The sequence below is a fragment of the Amphiura filiformis genome, chromosome 13 (genome assembly GCF_039555335.1).
Source record: "Amphiura filiformis chromosome 13, Afil_fr2py, whole genome shotgun sequence".
Classification (NCBI taxonomy): Eukaryota; Metazoa; Echinodermata; class Ophiuroidea; order Amphilepidida; family Amphiuridae; genus Amphiura; species Amphiura filiformis.
This window is the reverse complement of record NC_092640.1, coordinates 16,934,942-16,960,392: the sequence shown is the minus strand read 5'-3', so window position 1 is coordinate 16,960,392 and position 25,451 is coordinate 16,934,942. Positions and strand designations below refer to the sequence as shown.

At 38.9% G+C, this 25,451-nt stretch overlaps 1 protein-coding gene across 1 annotated transcript; it reads right to left on the bottom strand.

The window, feature by feature from the left end:
* Positions 1 to 22,908: 22,908 nt before the first annotated feature.
* On the bottom strand, positions 22,909 to 24,741 carry LOC140167451 (uncharacterized). Its single transcript, XM_072190758.1, has one exon. The coding sequence runs from the start codon at positions 24,739 to 24,741 to the stop codon at positions 22,909 to 22,911; it is 1,833 nt and encodes a 610-aa protein (XP_072046859.1).
* Positions 24,742 to 25,451: the final 710 nt, after the last annotated feature.

Below are 25,451 nucleotides of genomic sequence, written 5' to 3'. Positions count from 1 at the left end.
TTTTGGCCATTTTGCATTCTCTGTGCTGCGTTGTTTCGGCAGTTCTCTCTGCTGTTTGTATTGTACTGAAGTTGGTTTTAGTTTCGGCTTCAGATTGATTTGTCATTGTTGTTTATATTGTAGTCTCATTTAATTGTTGTATATATTTCCTCTTGCCATTGTTGTAATATTTTTGTGTTAATATTTTGATGTGTAAATGATGTTGTAATTCAGCTATTTGCTGCGAGTGCATTGTTTTAATAAACCATTTATAATAATAACAATCACGCATTAATTTTGGTTATAATGAAGTTGAATATCGGTCTTAAATTGATCTTTCAAATGAATTAGTGCTGAACTGAAATGCACACGAAGCGCGCGAAAATTTTGACTTTCATCGCTGGAGGGGCGCAGAATCGACGCTGAATTGAAGGGGCACGTGCCCCTTCTGTCCCCCCGTCGCTACGCCACTGGTGTATGACCTATTTTCTCAGTTAACAGACTACATGTATGCTCAGCTCAGACTATGATCACTATAGTCTCACATGGCGCAAGAAAGACGAATCGCGAAAGTCCAGTGACCGTACCGCGCCGCCCGAAATTTTTTTTCGGGTGGGGCAGTTAGTGGACTTTCGCAGTTAATCTATCTTGAGCGATCAGAGATTCAGAGTCTTGAGTATATAGTTGCAAAGAAAAAACAGGTCCTACTCATCGGATTATGTGTGCATGGTGCAGAGCTAATAAATTTTGGTATTGAAAGCTATAGACCTACCGAATAACTTCATGTTAATAAAAAAAAAATTTTCATCTTCTCCAATGACTTTTGAAGATTCACTACCTGTAGTGACGTACCTAGGTATTGTGGCGCCCAGAGGAAAGAATTAACAATACCAGTGGTGCGGGCGCGGGCGCGCAAAAATGTGCATACAAATTTGGTATAGCCATATCAAGTTGAATTTTGGTCTTTCAAATGACAATTTGTGTGCAATGCGCGCGAAGCGCGCGAAAATTTTGTGTTGAAGGGGCACCCAAATGAAGAGTATAATTCTATGCATGGTGGGTGAAGGTTTCCACTTCTTTCCTATAACAAAGTATTATCGTGTCGAAAGAGTATCCGGTCTGCTGATGGGTGCCCCCTAGCCCGGGTGCCCGGGGCGCGGCCCCCAAAGCCCATAGGAGTTACGCCACTGATTTAGGCCCTCTGAAATGGGCTATTCCAGAAACCGAGTGCACACTCCTATAGAGGAGAAACTTCTCAACCATAGAAATGTCTGGATTTCCAAGTCTGCTGTCTGAAAATGATTGGAATTTCAGTTGCTAATGTCAATCCAATTTAAATGAAGGAAAAATCACGGAATTGTCCCAAATGAGCTCTCAAATTGATGATTTCTTATTTTGAACTATTTTTCTGCTGGATTTTTTCGCATTTGGACACTTTAAAAGTCTGGATTTCCAACAATCACGACTGGACAAAATGTCCGTAAATCCGAACTCCTCTATAGGGGGTGTGCATCTATTTTCTGGAATAGCCCAATGTCGCGGCCCTCTCCGAATTACCACTAACGGAACTAGTTTTACAATGCCTTTTTTCGGCGTTGGAATAGCGATGGCGCTATTTAACATTTTAGAATAAATAATGGAAATTCTATTGAAGACATTCTAGGTAAAAATTACTACATTATTATTGATACAGGGATGACGTTAAAAATATATGAAGATTGTTTTAAAATGTAAGCTCGTATATTATGGTTTTAACTTCTTGAGCAAGCATTGGTGTAGCACACTATCAAACGCTGGGTTGAAATCTAAATATACATGAATGTCAAACATTCTGTTCTCCACCACTGCCTTAACAAGACCTCTGTAAAAGCTGTGTAACATATGATCGTCCTACTTGACGTTTTGAGGCAGCGATATGTTGAAATTTCTTATGTGATATTTTATTTGTCATGACCAGGGCATGTTTGGAGTTAATGATGTTCACAGTTTCTCTTCACACAACCACCAATTAAAAGTAAGAACAAGTTAAATTTTAATTATTATTACAGATTTAGTACTAATGAGACACACTAAACTTAAGTAAGAAATACTGTATATACAAATAACATTCTAATAATGCTAAATTAGATATTGCAATACAACCATTCAAATTTATTTGTTAATAGTTAATTGAGAAGAACTTTTTCGTCTCCAGCTCTTTGTACTAACGTCATCTTTTTAATCAAGCAGGTTATGGCGACAAGGAGAGCAACAATAAGAGTAACAACAAAGCCGAGAATGCCAAGAGCGTCACCTACAATCCAGTAGGTAATATGATCGACTGGCTTATCCAAGCTGGTTGAGGTTCTCTCATACTGTAGTAGAAGTTTTTGGCTAAGTTTTCATACGTTGAAGATTATGTAATCATTAATTTGAAATATCCGATCTTGAAAAGGTATAAAATTGAACATTATTTTATGTAATGATTGGGCACTATGTTATGTTATGGTAAACTAACCTTCAATGTCACGCCTCTTTCGTCCAGCTGAAAAAAGTAAGGAAAAACACATACTTTCTAAACCATGATAGAACTGCAACAAAAAGATGACGTCAAATTGTAGAGGATACGTTTTATTTGTACCAAACACATTAAAAGGTAATCGTATATTTTTACCGATTGGAGTGTTTTACATCATAGGAATGCACATTTTTTCGATGACAAACATTCGTTAGAAGATACAAATGACTTGAAACAAGATTGAATAAGGTTTGTGCGCAAGTGAGAATGTCGACAGTTATGAACAACAATTATAATGGTATAATCACTTACTAGTAGAGGCAGGCCAAAAGCACACTGGGAAAGAACAAACTGATACGGCTCCTCCAAATTGATAACGGTAGTATACTGCGGTACAACCACGACCAAATATGGCTCCTGGTTGATGTGACCGTATTTCCAGATTGCTGTTACTTGTAGGTTCCCTCCACGTTACATACTTGATGAATTCAGAAGGTGTATATATATCGAAGATCGAATGTGGGCAATTGTTTATAGTAGGACCGTTTGGATCTGAAAAGTGACAGGTTGTAAGTGGATGTAGTGTAGCATTATCTAAGTCCACTGCAATTAATATTAATTGGTCCCAAAATCATCTGCTAGGTTATGTATTAGACTATGATTGCTTTAGATTCTAGTAGAACCTTGATTTAGAAGGTTTCGGCCCTTCTCCTTATCCTTGCAATTTTTTATAACTTCCATTTAATCACTATGAACTGTTCAATAAGCCCATATCAAATTAATACTTGAATATCCCATTTCATCCATTTGCTTCAAGTTAGGTTTTCTACTCATATTGGCTAAATCACTAGGCCCTACTAAGCTATATATGTATTATAGCAGGACACTTCCCAGATTAAAGAAAATTGCAATTAATGGTCATGGGTAGGCCCTATTTTAGTTATAGGTACATGTCACAAGTGATAGGGTATTCTCATATTTGACCAACTGACTTTGGTTACATCCAGTGATACAGACTAAACATTGGCATACTGTATGTAATTTCAACTTGTAAAATAAATTGGCCTGACAGGCCTATAAGGCCTGAAGGAGTGCAGCGCAGAACTTGCAAGACTACTCAGCCTGCGGTTTGAGCCTTGCTTCTCCAAGAGAGTTTTCCCAAGACAATAGAAGACTTATTCTGTCATCCCTATTCACAAGAGAAATATTCGAAGTCTAATCCATCTATGTACCGCAACATCTCTCTGCTCTGCATCATCAGCAAGGTCGTGGAGGCTGTTGGTCAGAACCAACGTCAGAAGTACATCCTTGGAAGCTAACCGATATCAGATAAACAGTTGATTTAGACCACACCAACCATAGCACAGCTAACATCCTCACCATTCTGGCCCAAGAGTGGTCCGACTCCCTGGACAGGGGTAACGAAGTGTGCCTGATTGTCGTGGACATTAAATAAGCATTTGTCAAGGTCTGGCATAATGGCCTTTGCTCCAAACTTATGGCAAAAGGAGTATCCGGCAAGCTGTTCACCTGGATTAAGAGCTACTTGACAGATCGTTCCATCAAAGTTTTCTTATCTGGCCAGTCATCAAGTACTTCCTCCATCAATGCATCAGTCAAAATTGGGCCAACTTTTGTTCTTTGTCTTCACTGATGACCTGAGTGATGAGTGTAATAACCAACTCTACCTCTGTACGCAGATGATTCCACCTTGTTTTTGGAGATAACATCTAGAGACAACCATGAAGCAGTTTTATACTGCTAGCCTGAACAGAGACCTGGAGATAATGACGATCTGGGCAAACAGATGGAAGGTGACCTTTGAGCCATCGTAATGCAAGGCTATTACAATATCAAGAAAGTGGAATCGAACCAAGCTAGATCTTATGTTTGGTACTACCAAGTTGGCTGAGAAGGAGGAGCTGGAGATCCAGGAAGTCACAGTCGACAGCAAGCTGCCCTGGATAAACCACATTTCTAACCTCGCATCCAGAGCAGAACAAAAGCTTGGCGCTCTGAGGAGAGTTGCAAAAAAAACTTGGTGTCAGAGGCAGAGCAAGGATCAATCCAGATGAAAGCCCTTCGAATCATAGGCGTGAGCGAAGAGAAAGCAAGTACAGAGCTGAACAATATCTCCTGGTAGGACCTTCATCCACACTGCAGTTGTTCACGTATGAAATAGCCTACCAGATGGAGTATCTGACAACGGCGCACCATCCTTCAAGAGTAGAGTGCATAAGCATCTTATCTCACGTGTCTGATGCTTTACTGTACCCCTTCACTCTTGTTGTTTCTAAGCTGCTGTGAACTACTGATTGGCCCATGTGGTTGTCTTTTATGTCACTCCTCATGGGCTATTATTCACTTTAGCATTTTACATATAAAAAGGTGGAGCATGTATACATGGTTTCTATGGTTAATAATTGAAAACAAAATATGGATTAAAGGACATGCCTGAGGACTTGTAGCAACTGTATGATTTAGTAGTAAACATATCAACGATTCATGTCTTCAAGGGAAATTACATAAAATAATTCAGTACGACAGCAACTTAGCTCACTTCCGGTAATTTTTAACGGCGTGACCTATGCTGTTACGTAACGCAATGTTGAAAATCAGGTGGCAAATACGGTTTTTCAGAAAACATCAAAAAAATGGAATACACGAGTCGTTTCTCCCTTCATTTCCATATTGACCCCATAGATAAGATATGAAACATGAGGATAAGGCAAAGAATAACGTGTTAAAGTTGAATTATTGTGGAAAAAATGAATGCTTTTGGTGCGCGAAGTAGCCTAAAAAATAAGAGAAAATGCATGTCACGATCACTAAAATGGTTATATCTACAGCTTTGAGGAAACGCCGGTCTAATGCTTTTCTGTTATGATAAACATTAATTAACCAGAGCTTGTATTAAATTTTTAGCGAAAATGAGCGGTGGAACAACCTAGTCGTAGGTTGAAAAGTTGCGTTCTTTGAGTCCTCGGGTCGTAAGCGCACGTTGCAAGTGTCACGATGCTTCACGAAATGGATCCCAGCCGGCGCTGTCTATTATACATGTTATATTGATTAATATAGCAATTAAAAACGTCTATTGTTATATATTTTATAAATGCAAAATACTCTATTGTGTAACAAAATATTGTAGTCGTCAAAGAAGGTAGTATCATCGCATTTAACTGAAGTACAAGCAGTTTTGAAAAGATTGTTGTTGAGTGAGATCCTTGAACATGTTGAACGAGAAATAAGATAGCAAAAGAATACCCTTGTTGCGAACAAGTTGCGATGGCTTAGTGGACAGAGCGAAGGTGTGCAGTGCGGAAGGTTGAGAGTTCGATTCCCATGTTATCTTATCGATGATGTGGAATTTTTCAGTTTTCCCCTCTCCCTTTTGTCTTTAATAATATAGGCCTAATGAATGTCAGCTTGAAGGCCCACTTTTTTCATGATTTATTTCTTGTTCATGTTTAAGCCTAATCCTACATTCGAGTTCATATCTTTTAAAAAAATGCATTTAAAGGAGTATTTCGTGATCCTATCATCCTCTCTTTATGACATTATTCAGTAGATATCCACGAAAAAAGATTATTCGCAAAATTTCAGTTGATTCCGATTTTGCGTTTGCGAGTTATGCATGATTATGTGATTACACTGCTCCATAGACAATGTGTTGTAATTTCGTTCTGGTGCACCAGAACGAAATTAAAATTTCACGATATCTTTGCTAAACGAATTAATCTGCAAGAAATATTTTGTAAATAAACATTATGTAGCCAGAGGTTTCCAGTGATATAAAAATCTCAACTTTTTTTGTGAAAAGTGGGGGGATGATGCTGTGGATCACGAAATGCCCTTTTAAGTTCAGTAGCTTTCAATATGAAATAATCAAATAAAGCATGTCAAACTGAAGTAATTTTTAAAGTTCAAGAATATATATAGGCCTATCAAATAAAGGAACGTCAACACAGATTTTCTCGATTTTTTAATTGGACTAGACCCTTCCCCTATCGGCAACATATTTTATGAGCTTTTATGCATGTCAATATCTTGCTCCCTACACTCACAAAAATTGTGAATATGTCTTTGTCCACAGGAACCCTCCCCGAAGATCTGCACAGAGCGGTCATTACTCCTGTATTGAAAAAGCCATCCCTCAATAAAAATGAACTTAAGAATTACCGCCCCGTTGCCAATCTCCAGTTAACATCTAAGATCATTGAAAAATGTGCTGTTTCCCAACTGAAAAATCATATTGATGAACATGATCTTGCTGAGCCAATGCAATCGGCATACAGGACCCATCACAGCACTGAGACGGCTCTTGCCCGTGTTCACAATGATTTTTCCCATGCCCTGGACAGTCAACAGGCTGTTCTCCTCATTATGCTCGACCTCTCTGCAGCGTTCGACACTGTCGATCGTAAAATTCTGCTGCAGAGGGTCGCTGATGAGTTTGGTATCACTGGTGTTGCACAACAGTGGCTCTCATCCTATCTCGAGAATAGATCTTGCCGTGTTGCTGTAAGCGGTGCATATTCAAATGACATCTTGCTTCAGCATGGCCTACCTCAAGGGTCGGTTATTGGGCCACTTGGGTTTGTTCTATACACTCACAATGTTGGTCGCATCATTCGCCATCACCATCTGATGTACCATGTTTATGCTGACGATATACAAATATATTTACCCGTTGATCCTACAATTCCTGGTAATATTTCTTGTGCTATTTTCAAGATTTCTCAATGTGTTAGGGATATTAACGCATGGATGATAACAAACAAACTTAAGTTAAATCCCGATAAAACAGAGTTTTTTGTTATGTCATCTTCTCATCATAAATCCCGGTTGCAGGATGTCACCTTCAATATTGGTGATGATATCATTCCTCAATCATCCAATGTGCGAAACTTGGGTTTTATTTTTGATAACCAATTGAATATGGACAAACATATAACTAACCTGAGCCAAACCATAAACTGGCAAATACGTAATCTGTACAGAACCCGGAAGTATATCGATCAAGACACCTGTGCCAATATTGTCAGAGCCATGATTTTATCCCGCCTGGACTACTGTAATGTTTTGTTCAACAATATTGCGCAAAAGGATATTGATCGATTACAACGGCTCCAGAATAAATGTGCCCGCTTAGTCTTCTTGTCGCCGAGACGCACTTCCATCAGTCCCCTGTTGAAAGAACTCCATTGGCTTCGTATAAAGGAACGCATTACTTTCAAAACTCTGCTTTATATATACAAGTCACTGAATGGGCTGTGTCCCCGGTATATCGATGAGTGCCTAACTGTTAAACATCCTCATGAGGGCTCAGTCACCACACGTTCGGACCACGGTCTCAATCTTCGTGTACCAAGGACGAACAAGGGTGCCGGGGACAGGGCCTTTTCAGTGGTTGCTCCTTACAAATGGAACTCAATCCCCCTAAATATCCGCAGTGCCCAAACTGTCACCGGGTTCAAATCCCTTCTGAAAACATACCTTTTCTCATGATGTTGCTTTTGTTTGTTTTGTTTTGTTTTCTGTGTTTCTGCGCTTAGTATCCTCTGGCATTAGGCGCATTATAAATGCCGTGTTACTTACTTACTTACTTACTTACATATCAAATCATGAGATGCACGAATTTCAAACCTAATATTTTGGCATAGCCTATTTGTAATTTTTATACAATGTCCAACTTACACCTCGGATTACACCTAATTGGAATCAGCCAAGTTCGTTGTCTAGATAGAGCAACTAACTTTGATATCTTATTAAGACTAATCCCCCATAGAACACCACAGTTAAGCGGTCAAGATATTAAGTGTTTTCTTTCATTTTTATCTCGCTTTTTTTGCTTCAAATGTAACGTGAAAACCTTCCTGAGAGTTATTTACTAATATTATAAATATTGTTATAATTTTTGGAATAACAAAACTTCAAATTTGTATATTATGGCTTTAATAAAAATATGAAAACTAGGATTTAAAAATATGAGTTAAAATCAAATCAAAAATCAAAGAGAGGTGCTTGCGGGGTTCGAACCAAGACCGAACTTCCAAATACATGTATTTACCACTAAGCCATACCAGAGATATGATTAATTCGGTGACAATAATAGCAATGTTATTCCCACTCAGTGGCACACTCGTGTATTCTATTTCTGGAATGAATTAACACCGTCCAAATAATGTAACACAAACCTTTATGCTGACTTTTAAAATTGTTTGAACGATGGGAGTATTATTTTCAAGTTAAATAACCAACAATGGACAATTGACAATGAAAGTTTCTTTGCAGGAAAAACATCGGCCGTACAATATATGGCGTGGCAGTAGTCACGCACAAAGATAAACATTTCAACATGTTCAATATGCGACTAGAAATATACCCCAACCAAAAATCACGAAATTTTCAGGCAAGCTAACTTTAGTTATTCTATAACATGACACCCATTTTTGATTCCGGCGCTTTTTGTTGCTTGATGATATGAACATTTTTGTGTTCGTGACATGCAATTTTTCTCATTTTCCGAGCTACTTTGGACATCTTCAAGCTTCTTTCTTTTCCATTTAATTCAACTTTTACACGTTATTTGTTGCTTTACACAAATGTTTGATATCTTATCTATGGTCAGGGTACATAAATGGAGCAATATACGACCCGTGTCTTCCATTTCTGGAGCTATCATACTGCAGTTACTGTCCGTTTTCCTATACACAATACACAGTGCTCTCACCATTGACGCGTGACCTCTACAAATGATGTATGTTGGAAGAATGGACACTTGCCTAGTTAACATCACTGTGTGAAAAAAAGCCAGCCAATATTTTATTTATTCTCTTTAACTTCTAGCAAATATGTTTCTCTAACATGACCTAAAATTACAGCTAGGTTAGATGTTCAGAAATGGTCGCACTTTTGTAAAATATGAGTGAGGGCAAAGCATAGCTAGCTCATAGCTAGCCAACTCCCCGTGTTAATTGAATGGAGATTTGACCGAAAATATTGAGCTATATTGGTAACGGACCGCTCCGTTCTGAAGGATGCCACAAAAAACGGTACAAGCTACATTTAAACTATTCTAAATAGGTTCTAGAAAATATAGTTTTGTAACATGTCCTAAATTTTTAGCTAATTTAGATGTTTGGAGAGGGTCGCACTTTTGTGTTTTAGGAAGGATATGTAAACGACAGATAACACCAAAAATATGAAGAAATTATTTCCAAACCGTGTTAAGTCAACAATCATTATGTTGCTCATTTTGAAGAATGCTGGTTAACAAAAAGCAGGTCTTTGTCTCATTTCGTGAACAAAGGTACACATACCATTGTTTCCTTTCGTTTCTATTATAATCGGTTACCCAACTGAAGCTATAATACCAGCTTTATTGCGATGTCGCACATTGAAAACAGACACTTGTGCACAACCAGAGAAGATCTGATTTAATCAGTTGAGCTGCTTCAATGGGTGTTATCTTGGTTTAATAGCTTTTAATGGGGTTTAAGTCCTGCAAAGGTCGAGATGAATTCTACTGTAGACATGACTGCATCATGTTTTGATAAAAAGCGTTTGCCGGCTAAAATTTCAACATTGTGTTACGTAACCCGTGTTCACCAACCCGTATAAATTTTCTGTCAAACAAAAGAGGTCACGAAGTTGCTGTCGTACTGAATTGGACTTATGCAAGCACACCGACCATGGTGACCTATATGACACCGTGTACCCTTTCCGCACCATGCTACTCTTACAGGTGCAGTACCCCTGCCACCATACGTACTTACCTGATACTTGTAGAGTAAATGCACATCGTGCAACGTTGTTTTCATTATCTGTACACGTGTACTCTACAACAAGAGCAATACCAACAGGGAGATTTATTGAAGTAGCACCGCCAATATTGGATGTCAAGCTTTGCACTCCAGATGCATCTGTACAAGTTGGCGCAGTAAAGGAAATAGGGACCGTGGTACCAGTTGCTGAGATTGGTGCCGTGGGACAGCCTCTGATGTTTGGTGGCGTGGTATCTACTCCAGTGACTAGAAAATATTGAATAATGAACAACCTATGATTTATGATCCAGAACAAGAATGACAATTTCAAGTCAATGGGTCCTTTGTTTTATTACCTAACATGAGACAGGAATCTTAGCAAACCTGACATTTATATACTTTAGACCAATAATTTAGCAGTTCCGAGGCCCAAAGGTTTCCATAATTCCTGGGTTGAGACCAACCTTAACATGGAAATATTTGATGAGTTGTTACTTTGAAGAAGCAAACAGGGATAAACTTAGTTCCGTGTGTTGGTGTAAAAATGGGATGATAACTTGAAAATGCGATATCTTCTGACTAAAACCACTCATTTTCAAAATTCAAAATTTCTTCTACAGAACACTTATCACTGCTTTCTATGATAGCTTTTTGATATGTACAATCTCCGCTAATATATGAAAAACATTGAGTGAAGTTGGGTACAGTTCATTTTAAATCACCCTGTACATGACATTGAATGTACCAAAACCAAAAATATTACGGTTTGAAACATTTTAAGGACGTTTTGTATTCGCTGGGTATATCAACATTACTAATCATTGGTGCATATTTTTGTTCTCAAGCGGTAAGGTACTTTTGAACTTATTGGGTTATGAAGCAGGGGCGGATCCAGGTTTTTGAAAGTCTTTACTTTTCCAATGTGTCCTTCAGAGCAGATGGAGATTTAAATGAAACTTCAAAAAACAAGTGAATTTATTTTGGAAAAAATATGTGTCAAACCGATAGTAGTTAATCTCGTAAATTGGGCTATTCCAGTATATATACCCTATGGAAAAAACACGACTTTAATTTAATAAACAGGTGGTGTAGATTTCAAACGGAGTCACACATTCATATAACCTCATTTGAAGTTCATACGCTCTATGTGGAAGATTACAGTCACGTCTTCCATAGGGGGTGTATGGATTTCAACTTGAATAGCCCATTCGTGTGGCCTGATCTCGGCTAGTCACCTAAACTATAGTTTGGACTATGTAGAAAGTTCATGTCCATTTGTTAAGCATGAACAAACCTCTGCTATATATATATGGAATTATAAGTGTATTATTTTCAGAACTTTTTGCAATTAAGAGTGGTCAATCCCATTACAGTGAGGGAAGCGTAAAATTTCAAAGTATTATACGCCTCTGGAATGGAAACCGCTACTCTGAGTTTCATACCTCACTTTCGAAAATTCTTCTGTTTTATTAAATGACATTCACTACCGGAGTGCCCTATTTGCAACACATATACAATATTTACAAAAAAGACTATGATTCCAACGTATAACAAAAAGCAATGAAAACAAAAAAACCCGAAAATAACAACAACATTGAAACTCTCTGAGGCAAAAATCAGTAGAATGTAAGCATATAACCTGCGGTAGTAGGCTTGGCAGGGCATCGCCCATACCAAAATTGTCAAAAAAGGCCTCAGTGTTATTATCCCAGACGTGGCTTAAAATTCAATCTCCATTGATCTAAACATTTTCCTCATGTTAACTGAGTGATTTGGTTGGCACCAATTTGAATATCGAGCTTAACTCGAAATTTGAATAACGATTTTAAACTCGAAATTTCAATATCGAATTTCAAAATGGGAAATAAAGAAGGAAAGGCAAGCAAGCAAGAAAGAAGGAAAGAGAAAGAAAAACCAACGAAAGAAAAACAAAGAACCAAGGAATAAAGAAAGAAGGAGAGAAAGAAAACGAAAGAATTAAATGAAGTAAAAATGAAAGAAAAAAAGGATTTTCAAACAAAAATGAAAAGCAGGATTAAATGGAAGAAATATATTACAGCAAAAAATTGAAGCTAGCCATATGTAAGTAGCAAGAATCAAAATTTGATAAAATTACAACAAACAATTGAACTTAGGTAGTAAGCAAAATATCAAAACCATAAAGCCAAAACATTAGCGTCTCTAGAGAAAGAGAACTAACTATTCTGTTTTATCATACATACTAGAAACGGTGACGGTAAATGTGCATCTAGCAACGTTCCCGCTATCGCTCGCTACAACGTGGACAGTAGTTACAGGTGGATTGGCGGAGAAGGATGACCCTGATGGAGGCGAGTAGTTAATGGTGACCTGCTCAACACTGTTATCGAATGCTATTGCCGGTGGATAGTTGACGACTGTAAATGATTGTCCTTGATTGGTGGAAGCTGTTTGGTCTTGAGGACATCTTAGGGCATTGATATAATCTACGTTGAGAACTATTTGATAATGGGCGTGTCAAATTTGACATTCACTTTAATGGCCGTCAATATGCGGCGTTATGAGGCATAATTTGCTACGTCACCCGGTAGTATTTCAGATTTTCTGATATAAGCACCGACCAATTTTGAACTCATCACATTGTTTTTTCGACATATTCCTTCCGATAAATCTGAATGAAGCGAAGCTGAATCATATACTCCTTAGTTCGTCAAATCAGCCTGAAGAAACGACTCTCATAAGGTAATTTTTTTTTTACTTGTATTTTATTAAATTAACTTTGCAGATTGTTTGCCCACGGTGTCAAAACATTTCTTGATGAGCTGAAACAATTTGGCTTTTGAGTTTTTTAAGGGATCTAAAATGAGCGTTTATTGCGTTTCGACAGTATTTTTGTGGGACATGAGAGCACCTCAGACCTATCGAATTGCATTCTGAATACGAAGCATGTCTTTCTGATATCAAATAATTTTCATTTTTGAAAATCACAATATAATACAAATTTTATGACAAATTATAAAAATTTGATATTTTTCAAATTTTGATATATAACAGTAAATTATATAAATCTAATGACATATTCTTAAAGTGTATGTAGGGAGGAAAAGCCGACAGTCAATTGAAAATTTTGACCTTTCATATTGAAGATATGGATTTTTTTCCCAAAAGACCTAATTTTTTTTTTTGGTGTTTTGGGAAAAAATCCATATCTTCAATACGAAAGGTCAAAATTTTCAATTGATCGTCGGCTTTTCATCCCACCTACATACACTTTAAGTATAAATCATCAGATTTATAAACTTTACTTCAAGTACTGTTAAATATCAAAAATATCAATTTTTAATGATTTGCCATAAAATGTGTGTTAAATTGCGAATTTCAAAAAATCAAAATTATTTGATATCAGAATGACACTCTTCGTATTCAGAATGCAATTCGATATGTCTGATGTGCTCTAATGTCCCACAATAAATACTGTCCAAACGTTCATACCCCAGCCCTTAAGGGGGCTGTTAGCTAAGAAAATGACTAAAATGAGCATATATGTGTAATCTGAGTTTTGCTACTTATTAAATTCAGCAGAGTTTTAGCTTTAACATATTTTTTACCCCATTAAAATCGGATGTTGCATTGCCAAGTTTCGGCTATTTGAAGTGAACAAGGTGTCGAGAAATATGGTGATTCGTTCGTTTTCTATTCTTATCCATGCATTTGAATTTTAATGTATTTTATTGTTTTTCAAGGTGCGATATGTAAAAGAATTACTAACAAATATATTTACCTGGCAATTACAATCATCATTTAACATTTATTTACTTTATTATTATACTTTATTATTATTTTTGCTTCAACAAATTTATATTCTAGTATATTTATACTATATTTCATAATTCCTCACCTGGCTATTATTAGTAATTTTTTTTAAATGCATTTATTTCAAAATGGTAATTTTATCAGTAATTCAAGTTTTTCTGAGCCATTATAAGTCCAAATGAATTGAAACTTGGCAGAAAGGTGTATTTGAAGTAGATCCAGAGAAGTACAGAGCCCTTTTTTAACAAAACCCCTCCAAATTTGAAATATGGTTATTTTTTCCCAAAAATGGCCAAATTTTGAACTTTTCGCATAAACACAATCTTAAAACGTCTCGAAAACAAAAACGGAGCAAATTTTGTGAAAAAGGGCTCTGTACTTCTCTTTATTATGCTTCAAACAGTTAAATATTGGTGGTTTCAGACTCATTGTTGTTTTAATTTTTCTGAAAAACTTGAATAAATAAGTGTATAAAAATCCAATATGGTCGCCGTTACCATGGCAACGGTAGATGCGGCGACGAAAAAAAAATAGATTTTTGAGTTGAGAATTGTTATAGGTATACACCAGTGATAATTGTTTATCCAAAAAGTCCAAAATAGCCAAAAATGCCTTCTTAGCTAACAGCCCCCTTAAGCCTTCACAAAAAGTTAACACGGCTGTACCGTTAAAAATAATATTTTAACGCAAAGACTTTCCCGGTATATTGATATTTGTCGTCATGTTTCTTGAACACAAAACTTCTATAGCTTAAAATATCGTCATTATTTCACTTTCATTTCAGTTGCTGCACGTTATAGTTGAATGGGCAGAAAGAAAGCCACAACGCGCAGATAAATTCCTGGAGTTAGCCATGAAATTGCGGTTTGACTTAGTAGATACAATGGAAACTGCCAATGTACGAGCGTAGAAGCCATTTTGACTGTCATAGAGAAACGTAAGTACTCATATATAATGAAAGACAAAGATAAAAACAATTTATCGCGTCTGACGTCATCTGTCAATTAAATTCGAGCACGGTTTGTTTACAAGATTATCATTTTAAGGTTGTCATAACAAAGTTGGTCCAACCTCGGCGTATAACGACCGTCATTTTAAGGTTGGCTGGCTACGTTGGCATGCATACTGTCATTTGATGGTGTTGGTTTGACGACGGCATACCGATAATGTTAGGTTGGTGTAACAACGTTGGCATGACGTTCCCAGGCCTACCATAATTTAAGGTTGGCATGTCTTGCTATCTGATATAGTTGCCATACTTAATAGCGTCTTTCGGTATATAATCTAGAGAGGCTAAGTATTGTTAAGTATTTTCATTTATATTCCATGACTATGTTTTTGAGATAAATTTTTGATATCGATCTGAAGATGGCGGCTGTTATCTACAAAAACAATCGATTGATTGAATTTTAAGATCGTGATCATCAAACAAAATCAAGTCGAGCCTTGAACGCGTTAAAGAAATTACATTTGCACATTTTACCGCCCAGATCCGACTCGAGCCTATTCGTTTATTTTTCGACGTTTAACGATCGTTTTCTTTTTCTCTTGCAGCAATGTCGAGTAATTTCTGGATCGACCAGGTAGCGAGTAAATCATGGAGAGAGGATACCTATGAATTCTTACGTTATCCACAATTAGCGGACCCAAAATGGACTGTTTAAAATATGCGAGTTGTGTCGCATGAGGAAGGGGGGGTGAAGGGGGTAGCAGAACGTCCAGCCAAACTGATGAAAGTCCAAATCGGTATTTTGCCTCTCTATCCCATAAAAGAGTGTAACGTACCCGTAGGTTATATACATTAAAAACTCTATATTCCGGTTTATTAGTACAAAGCAGTAATATAGATGGATGTGCTTGAAGATTCGGTCTTAATTATTGTTCTCCTTTTTGTGTCGTATACATGCAGAAATTTCAAATGTTAATTTCATAGAAATTAAAGAAAAAAGTGTAATTGTCATCCTTGTTGGGTCTTGGTTATGATGCTGCATCTCTGATCATTTTGTGAGAGGTATGTGCACGTATTTCGCGTATGGTGCGTATAGACGCAATCCAGCGTGCATGCACGCTAGTGTCGGGGACGGAGATAACACGTAGTAATTAACTATGATAGTTAGCTCCGAAATAGAAGAGACGCATAGGATTAGAAATCCCCGTCATTTGAGTTTTTTATAAGAGACTTCATGTTATGGGGAGATCTTCGGTTTCTGTGTCCACTTGATGATTAAGACAAGGTGGGTCGCATGTCCTGAGACATGTGACCGGAGTATAACTGGATACTACGACTCTCAGGCTCCGTTTTGGAGTCTGAAAACTGTTACTCAGTGAAGCATGAATTATATGTGATTCACTAGGGGTTGTTACCTTGTAACATTTAACAGGGTCGAGTCCAGGCTATATAGCAGCTTGCTAGACACGTGTTTCTGGACCATGTAAACGGAATACGATGGTCCTTCATCAGTAGCTTGCTGGAGGCCCTATTTCTTTGGAACCTCTTTGGAGAGCTTGTCTATTCCTGGTTTAGGTGGGTGCTTGGGTGACTTTGTGTTTGGTATAGGTCCGTAGGCCTATATCTGTTGCCTCTTCCTGTGTATATTTGAAAGATCTTCGTGAAGTTATAGGCTATCTATTTTGTTGGTGGTGAAGTCATGTTGTCACCTAACAAGGTGTTGCGTGGGCCTATATGTCTTCGTGCATATTTTCTTAATGTTTACAATTAAGAAGAGTTGCTGGATACCTCGTCTCTTCAAAATCTTCCGATTGAGAGATCTATTGTATGTTGGTGGATTCAGTATCTGAATCCTCGATGGCTACACATTTGTTGAAACCCCTACTCTCTGTTTCCAGTTCTTGAAGTTGCTGTAAGGTGGGTGAGGCGGGAGGGGTGCCCTCGTGCCTCATGAAGTCCTCATAAGTGTGATCATCTTCTTCTGGAGATGGAAGTTTGGCCTTTACTAGTGAGTCCCGCAGGTTCTCAGCTCTGCTGTAGGCTATCATTGGTGGTTTGGGGAATGTTATTTTCAGCTTCTGATTGTTGCTGATAATATTCCAATGTTTCTGTATAGCCTGTTTTATGCGCTTCCCCGTGAAATGCGGGGCATATTTGGTTTTGAAAACCAAAGGTATTTTTCGAGATTTTGGTTTCTCCTCGAGGAATAAATGGCGGTCTTCAAAGTTGATTGAGGAACCCGCCTTGAGAAGTTCAGCTTCGCTGTAGCCTCTGGTGGAAAGTTTCTCCATGAAGAAATCTTTCTTTTCCAAGAATGTTTCATAGTTGTTATTATTTCTTGCGTATCGCATGACTTCAGCGCGTACGAAACCATCGAAAACTGGCTGTGGGTGGCATAATGATCTATGTAAGAATTGTCCTGTCTCTGTTTTCTTTGTATGACATTTGATGTCCAGGATACCTTTCTCTTTAAAGCGTTTGCCTTTGTATATGACCAGGTCTAGGAATTGGATGGTGTCCTCGGAAGCTTCATATGTAAACTTCAAAGTGTCGTGGAAGGTGTTCACCTGCTGGACGAAAGTTTGTAGGTCTTCTAAACTTCCCGTCCAGAAAACTAACGTGTCATCCATATACCTGTATAAGGTGTGGATGTGTGTAGTCGATTGTAAGATCTTGTTTTCCAATTCATGGACTACAAGGTTACAGATGCTACCTGATGATCTTTGGCCCATAGGTACCCCTGAGGTTTGTAGGAAGTATTCGTCATTGAATTCAAAAGAATTCCTGTATAACACCAGGCGTAGGAGTTCTGCCATGTATTTCATATCTGGAATGATTGGGTCGTAATCAAAAGGGTCCAGATTTGCGAGTGTCTCCAAAGTAACTCGAAAAGCTTGATCTTGTGGGACCGATGTGAACATCGAAACCACATCCAGACTGGCTAAAATGATGCCTTGAGGTAGAGTCAAGTTTTCGATCTTCCTGATGGTGTCCCCTGTATCCTTCAGGTAAGTGGGTTGGGATCTCACCACTGGTAGAAGGTAGAAGTCTATGAGTTCTGAGGCCCTCTCCAGTGGAGAGGAGCAGTTGGAGACAACTGGTCTTCCTACAAATCGTACTCCTGGTGGAGGGGTTTTGTGGACTTTAGGTAGCATGAAGAAAACCGGGGTTCTCATTTGCCCATTAAATGGGTCCAGGTAGTCTGTCAAAGCTATGTCGATTTGTTTTTCAACATACATTTCGCAGGCTAGACTGTGTAGCATGTCTGCTGTAGTCTTTGTAGGGTTATAATCTAGTTTTAGGTACTGGTCATTTCTACTTAGTTGTCGGTATCCCTCTTCTAGGTAGTGTTGCTTAGATATTACTGCTATACCTCTACCTTTGTCGTAGGGTTTGAGTATTATCTGAGTGTTTTTCTTCAGAGTTTCCCATGCCCTTTTCTCATTTGGGTTATAGTTGGGTTTGACTTTCTTGGTTGGGATTTCGGACAGTTCCACTTTAAGATTCTCGAAAAAAATCTTCCAGGTCATTGCACATGGTGGGACCTGGTTGCCATTGCGATGGAAGTCTGAACTTGTGTCTTTTAGGCCATTTACTGAGTGAGGCGTGGTACCTTATTCTCATAATTCTTATGAGGTCATTACAATCACGCATGATGGCGTTTTTGCTCGGTTTGTCGGGAGTAGGGATGAACCCAAGACCTTTGGATAGAGCTAGGATTTGGTCGTCCGAAAGCTCATAGTCCGATAGGTTAGTAATGAAAGCCGAGGCTCTCTCTATTTCTTGCTGTTTTTCTTTAATTTCTGCGTGCTCTTGTGGTTTAGTCTTGAGCACCGTGATGTTTTCTTAATTTTCCTTTGGTGGAGGGTGCGTTTGACTCTGTTGTTCCTCGCCATGTGAGAAAAGCCGCTATCTTTCTGTATAGTGTAGGCCCTGATCCTGATAATTGATTAATTTGTTAAAGAAAAAAGTTTTTAAACTTATTTTTAAAACAAATTAGTTAATTGATTAACTTTTGAGTCCGTGGACTACAAAATCAATCTTTCTTACGTGTCTTGTTGCTCTAGTAATTTAATATAGTGAGGGAAGGGTGATGGTGATATGTACGCTTCCGTTAGAAATCTCCGTTCTAGATTTCTTTAAAAGTCCGTGGACCCTTATGTAGTTTCTTTCTTTACCACACTGTGAGGTATATACTTTTGGAGGGGAGTGTTAAAACATCCGGTCAAAACTCCATGTATATCTTGGACTCTTTCATAAGATGAGGAGACAAATGGTGGCTCTGAAAAGAGCCGTTCAAAAATGGGTACAAATCTTGTAGGTCCCAATGTTGAATAACTGTTTTTAGCCGTTTATTTAGAGCATGTTTTAGCTCTTGATGACTACTCGTGAGTAGAGGTGCAAACCTATAAGGTTGCAAACTAAAAAAACCTTTTCGTATGATATACCAAGGCTCGATTGAAGAGTTGTGTGTGGTATACGACGTTGTGGTTAAGCATATCATGTATGGATATCGTTAACCATGGATGATGCGTGGTTGGAAGCGTGTAGGCAACTGGACATGTATAGCGCTGCTCTGGCCGGTGCCTCTAACATTTTGTCGGGCTGCGCTGTGATTGGTTAGTTTTTAGGATCCTTTGGCGGGCTTTTGCCTGATTGGACATCTTTAGCTTTGCTCTGATTGGTCCGTTTTTAGGATCCTTGGGCGGGTTTTGTCTGATTGGCTGTTGATCCTTGACGTATAATGGTTTATTGTTGGAAATCTGTCCCTGCTTGTACTTAGCCAAAAATCTTGTTATTTCTTCATATTTTCTTATCTTGGGTAAAGAAGAAAGATAGAATAAAATTCTATTAAAAACCCGTAGGTTTTGTGGGTTTTGAGAAACCAATTCGTTGACTATAATTATGTCCTAATTTGTAATTAGGGAAAGATGGATATAAAGTAAAGGGAGTTTCGTGAAACTTATCCTCCTTTATATTATTTAAGATACGAGTATATCCTGTGGAGTATCATGTTAAAACTCGTGGGTCTATCATTTACATGCTTAAACATGTTAAAATATCTTAAAATAAGCGGTCTATGGATTTGAAATTCTATTACTATGTTATGTCCGTGGACATTTTCTTCTTAGCTCATTCTTTATTTGAAAATACTATATGTATTATATGGTTTGCTGTGTCCATGTCATTAGACATGTTTGACAGACATCATCTCTTTTTGGAAGTCGGGGTGGCTCTGAAAAGAGCCGTTGGGTTTGAAATATAAGGTGTTTAACGGCGGTCATGTGCCGTTGTCCAGCCTGCAGATTTGTATCTACCTCTCTGTGCTCCGTTTCTGGAGTGTGGTCTGTGTCTCGGGTTGTTGTGTTGTCTCGGTCTGGAGTCTCGTTGCGCTGGGGTTGGCTCCGTGGTTGTGTCGGGGCCAAATTGGATCTTCTCTTTTGTGCAGCAGCGGCCGTGGAACGCTGGCCGTCTTCATACGTCTTCTTTCTCTCCTCTTTCTTCTTGTCTACTTCTCGTGTAAGAAGAGTAAGGGCCATCTCGCCTACTGGCCCCCCTCCCATATCTGCAGTGATCTCTTGACGGGCCTCGTCTAACAGAGATTGAATCTTGGTGTTGAGTCTCGGAATCAGCGTTGTAGAAATGTCTTTGTTGAGGGTATCAAGCCATACCTGATCGAATTGCGCCTGCATCTGATCTATCTCCATCTTAGTTGAAAAAGAATATTGGATACCTGTCGGTAGTATTGGTAGCTTCCTTTTGGTGGTCCATTCTTCGGGTGGGTTCTGTTGGCCTGATATGCAGTCTTGAAGTAGTTGGCTCGTGTGTTCGAGTGCCGCCAACTTTATAACGAAAGTGTTGATATGGTTCACTTTCGTTCGTACATGCTCTTTGACAGTAGATTCTGTCACGATGCGACATTTCTCTGATTCCTTCTTGTCTTCTGTACTCTGGCTGGGAGAGGGTGTAGTCTTTGGAGGGGCCTGTCCTGACGGTATATTTCCCTCGTGGTCCATATCCATATTGGCCATTATATACAATACACCCGTAGGTTTGTTGTATAGCGAGACTGAGTCGGCTGCTTGATATCTTATCTGCTTGAAAGCTTGTATGGGAATGAGCGTTCAGCACTGTCGTGGCAGTGGACCCTGTGGTGATGTGTCCTTCATCCTACCCGCGCTGTGACCTGATTGGTTCTAACAGCTTTCCTGTGATTGGTTAGTTTTTAGGATCCTTGGGCGGGAGATGACCTGATTGGATCAAAAAACCGCTTGGTGATTGGTCAGTTTATATGCTCACTGATTGGTCCGTTTTTAGGCACTCTGATTGGTGCGTAATAGGACTTTTCTGATAGGCCTTATGTTTAGAAGTTGTCATGGACATACGTATATCTCCATGTTGAATTGGTTCTTGTTTTATATTAAACGTGTTTAATCGTTAATATTTTTTGTACTGATAGATCTTATGTTAAGAAAATGTCATGGATATACGTATATCTCCATGTTGAAATGGTTTCTGTGTTATATTAAACGTGTTTAATAGTTAATATTTCTGTACATTCAGGCTGGCTTTTAACCCTCGGTTTGTTTGCAAGTTTTCTGTTCATTGTTCAGAAAACTGTGCAGATCGAAGTGATATCTAAATTATTGTTTAGATATGAAACTGTGAGGGGATGTGAGAGAAAAAATATACCATTATGAAGCCGAAATCAGATGACCTGACGGATTCGCTAACAGACACTGCTAACTTATGAGACAGATCTGCGCAAATGCGATCTGCAGCCGGCCCTCCTACCCGCACTACGCCGGTTAGACCGTGCATAGGGGGTAACATTAAAACTGAGGAAGGGGGGGTGAAGGGGGGTAGCAGAACGTCCAGCCAAACTGATGAAAGTCCAAATCGGTATTTTGCCTCTCTATCCCATAAAAGAGTGTAACGTACCCGTAGGTTATATACATTAAAACTCTATATTCCGGTTTATTAGTACAAAGCAGTAATATAGATGGATGTGCTTGAAGATTCGGTCTTAATTATTGTTCTCCTTTTTGTGTCGTATACATGCAGAAATTTCAAATGTTAATTTCATAGAAATTAAAGAAAAAGTGTAATTGTCATCCTTGTTGGGTCTTGGTTATGATGCTGCATCTCTGATCATTTTGTGAGAGGTATGTGCACGTATTTCGCGTATGGTGCGTATAGACGCAATCCAGCGTGCATGCACGCTAGTGTCGGGGACGGAGATAACACGTAGTAATTAACTATGATAGTTAGCTCCGAAATAGAAGAGACGCATAGGATTAGAAATCCCCGTCATTTGAGTTTTTTATAAGAGACTTCATGTTATGGGGAGATCTTCGGTTTCTGTGTCCACTTGATGATTAAGACAAGGTGGGTCGCATGTCCTGAGACATGTGACCGGAGTATAACTGGATACTACGACTCTCAGGCTCCGTTTTGGAGTCTGAAAACTGTTACTCAGTGAAGCATGAATTATATGTGATTCACTAGGGGTTGTTACCTTGTAACATTTAACAGGGTCGAGTCCAGGCTATATAGCAGCTTGCTAGACACGTGTTTCTGGACCATGTAAACGGAATACGATGGTCCTTCATCAGTAGCTTGCTGGAGGCCCTATTTCTTTGGAACCTCTTTGGAGAGCTTGTCTATTCCTGGTTTAGGTGGGTGCTTGGGTGACTTTGTGTTTGGTATAGGTCCGTAGGCCTATATCTGTTGCCTCTTCCCTGTGTATATTTGAAAGATCTTCGTGAAGTTATAGGCTATCTATTTTGTTGGTGGTGAAGTCATGTTGTCACCTAACAAGGTGTTGCGTGGGCCTATATGTCTTCGTGCATATTTTCTTAATGTTTACAATTAAGAAGAGTTGCTGGATACCTCGTCTCTTCAAAATCTTCCGATTGAGAGATCTATTGTATGTTGGTGGATTCAGTATCTGAATCCTCGATAGCTACTAAATTTGTTGAAACCCCTACTCTCTGTTTCCAGTTCTTGAAGTTGCTGTAAGGTGGGTGAGGCGGGAGGGTGCCCTCGTGCCTCATGAAGTCCTCATAAGTGTGATCATCTTCTTCTGGAGATGGAAGTTTGGCCTTTACTAGTGAGTCCCGCAGGTTCTCAGCTCTGCTGTAGGCTATCATTGGTGGTTTGGGGAATATTATTTTCAGCTTCTGATTGTTGCTGATAATATTCCAATGTTTCTGTATAGCCTGTTTTATGCGCTTCCCCGCGAAATGCGGGGCATATTTGGTTTTGAAAACCAAAGGTATTTCTCGAGATTTTGGTTTCTCCTCGAGGAATAAATGGCGGTCTTCAAAGTTGATTGAGGAACCCGCCTTGAGAAGTTCAGCTTCGCTGTAGCCTCTGGTGGAAAGTTTCTCCATGAAGAAATCTTTCTTTTCCAAGAATGTTTCATAGTTGTTATTATTTCTTGCGTATCGCATGACTTCAGCGCGTACGAAACCATCGAAAACTGGCTGTGGGTGGCATAATGATCTATGTAAGAATTGTCCTGTCTCTGTTTTCTTTGTATGACATTTGATGTCCAGGATACCTTTCTCTTTAAAGCGTTTGCCTTTGTATATGACCAGGTCTAGGAATTGGATGGTGTCCTCGGAATCTTCATATGTAAACTTCAAAGTGTCGTGGAAGGTGTTCACCTGCTGGACGAAAGTTTGTAGGTCTTCTAAACTTCCCGTCCAGAAAACTAACGTGTCATCCATATACCTGTATAAGGTGTGGATGTGTGTAGTCGATTGTAAGATCTTGTTTTCCAATTCATGGACTACAAGGTTACAGATGCTACCTGATGATCTTTGGCCCATAGGTACCCCTGAGGTTTGTAGGAAGTATTCGTCATTGAATTCAAAAGAATTCCTGTATAACACCAGGCGTAGGAGTTCTGCCATGTATTTCATATCTGGAATGATTGGGTCGTAATCAAAAGGGTCCAGATTTGCGAGTGTCTCCAAAGTAACTCGAAAAGCTTGATCTTGTGGGACCGATGTGAACATCGAAACCACATCCAGACTGGCTAAAATGATGCCTTGAGGTAGAGTCAAGTTTTCGATCTTCCTGATGGTGTCCCCTATATCCTTCAGGTAAGTGGGTTGGGATCTCACCACTGGTAGAAGGTAGAAGTCTATGAGTTCTGAGGCCCTCTCCAGTGGAGAGGAGCAGTTGGAGACAACTGGTCTTCCTACAAATCGTACTCCTGGTGGAGGGGTTTTGTGGACTTTAGGTAGCATGAAGAAAACCGGGGTTCTCATTTGCCCATTAAATGGGTCCAGGTAGTCTGTCAAAGCTATGTCGATTTGTTTTTCAACATACATTTCGCAGGCTAGACTGTGTAGCATGTCTGCTGTAGTCTTTGTAGGGTTATAATCTAGTTTTAGGTACTGGTCATTTCTACTTAGTTGTCGGTATCCCTCTTCTAGGTAGTGTTGCTTAGATATTACTGCTATACCTCTACCTTTGTCGTAGGGTTTGAGTATTATCTGAGTGTTTTTCTTCAGAGTTTCCCATGCCCTTTTCTCATTTGGGTTATAGTTGGGTTTGACTTTCTTGGTTGGGATTTCGGACAGTTCCACTTTAAGATTCTCGAAAAAATCTTCCAGGTCATTGCACATGGTGGGACCTGGTTGCCATTGCGATGGAAGTCTGAACTTGTGTCTTTTAGGCCATTTACTGAGTGAGGCGTGGTACCTTATTCTCATAATTCTTATGAGGTCATTACAATCACGCATGATGGCGTTTTTGCTCGGTTTGTCGGGAGTAGGGATGAACCCAAGACCTTTGGATAGAGCTAGGATTTGGTCGTCCGAAAGCTCATAGTCCGATAGGTTAGTAATGAAAGCCGAGGCTCTCTCTATTTCTTGCTGTTTTTCTTTAATTTCTGCGTGCTCTTGTGGTTTAGTCTTGAGCACCGTGATGTTTTCTTAATTTTCCTTTGGTGGAGGGTGCGTTTGACTCTGTTGTTCCTCGCCATGTGAGAAAAGCCGCTATCTTTCTGTATAGTGTAGGCCCTGATCCTGATAATTGATTAATTTGTTAAAGAAAAAAAGTTTTTAAACTTATTTTTAAAACAAATTAGTTAATTGATTAACTTTTGAGTCCGTGGACTACAAAATCAATCTTTCTTACGTGTCTTGTTGCTCTAGTAATTTAATATAGTGAGGGAAGGGTGATGGTGATATGTACGCTTCCGTTAGAAATCTCCGTTCTAGATTTCTTTAAAAGTCCGTGGACCCTTATGTAGTTTCTTTCTTTACCACACTGTGAGGTATATACTTTTGGAGGGGAGTGTTAAAACATCCGGTCAAAACTCCATGTATATCTTGGACTCTTTCATAAGATGAGGAGACAAATGGTGGCTCTGAAAAGAGCCGTTCAAAAATGGGTACAAATCTTGTAGGTCCCAATGTTGAATAACTGTTTTTAGCCGTTTATTTAGAGC

Bases quoted from the DNA above. Each gene is read 5' to 3' on its own strand.
- LOC140167451 (XM_072190758.1), bottom strand. From the start codon at position 24,741: ATGCGTGATTGTAATGACCTCATAAGAATTATGAGAATAAGGTACCAC.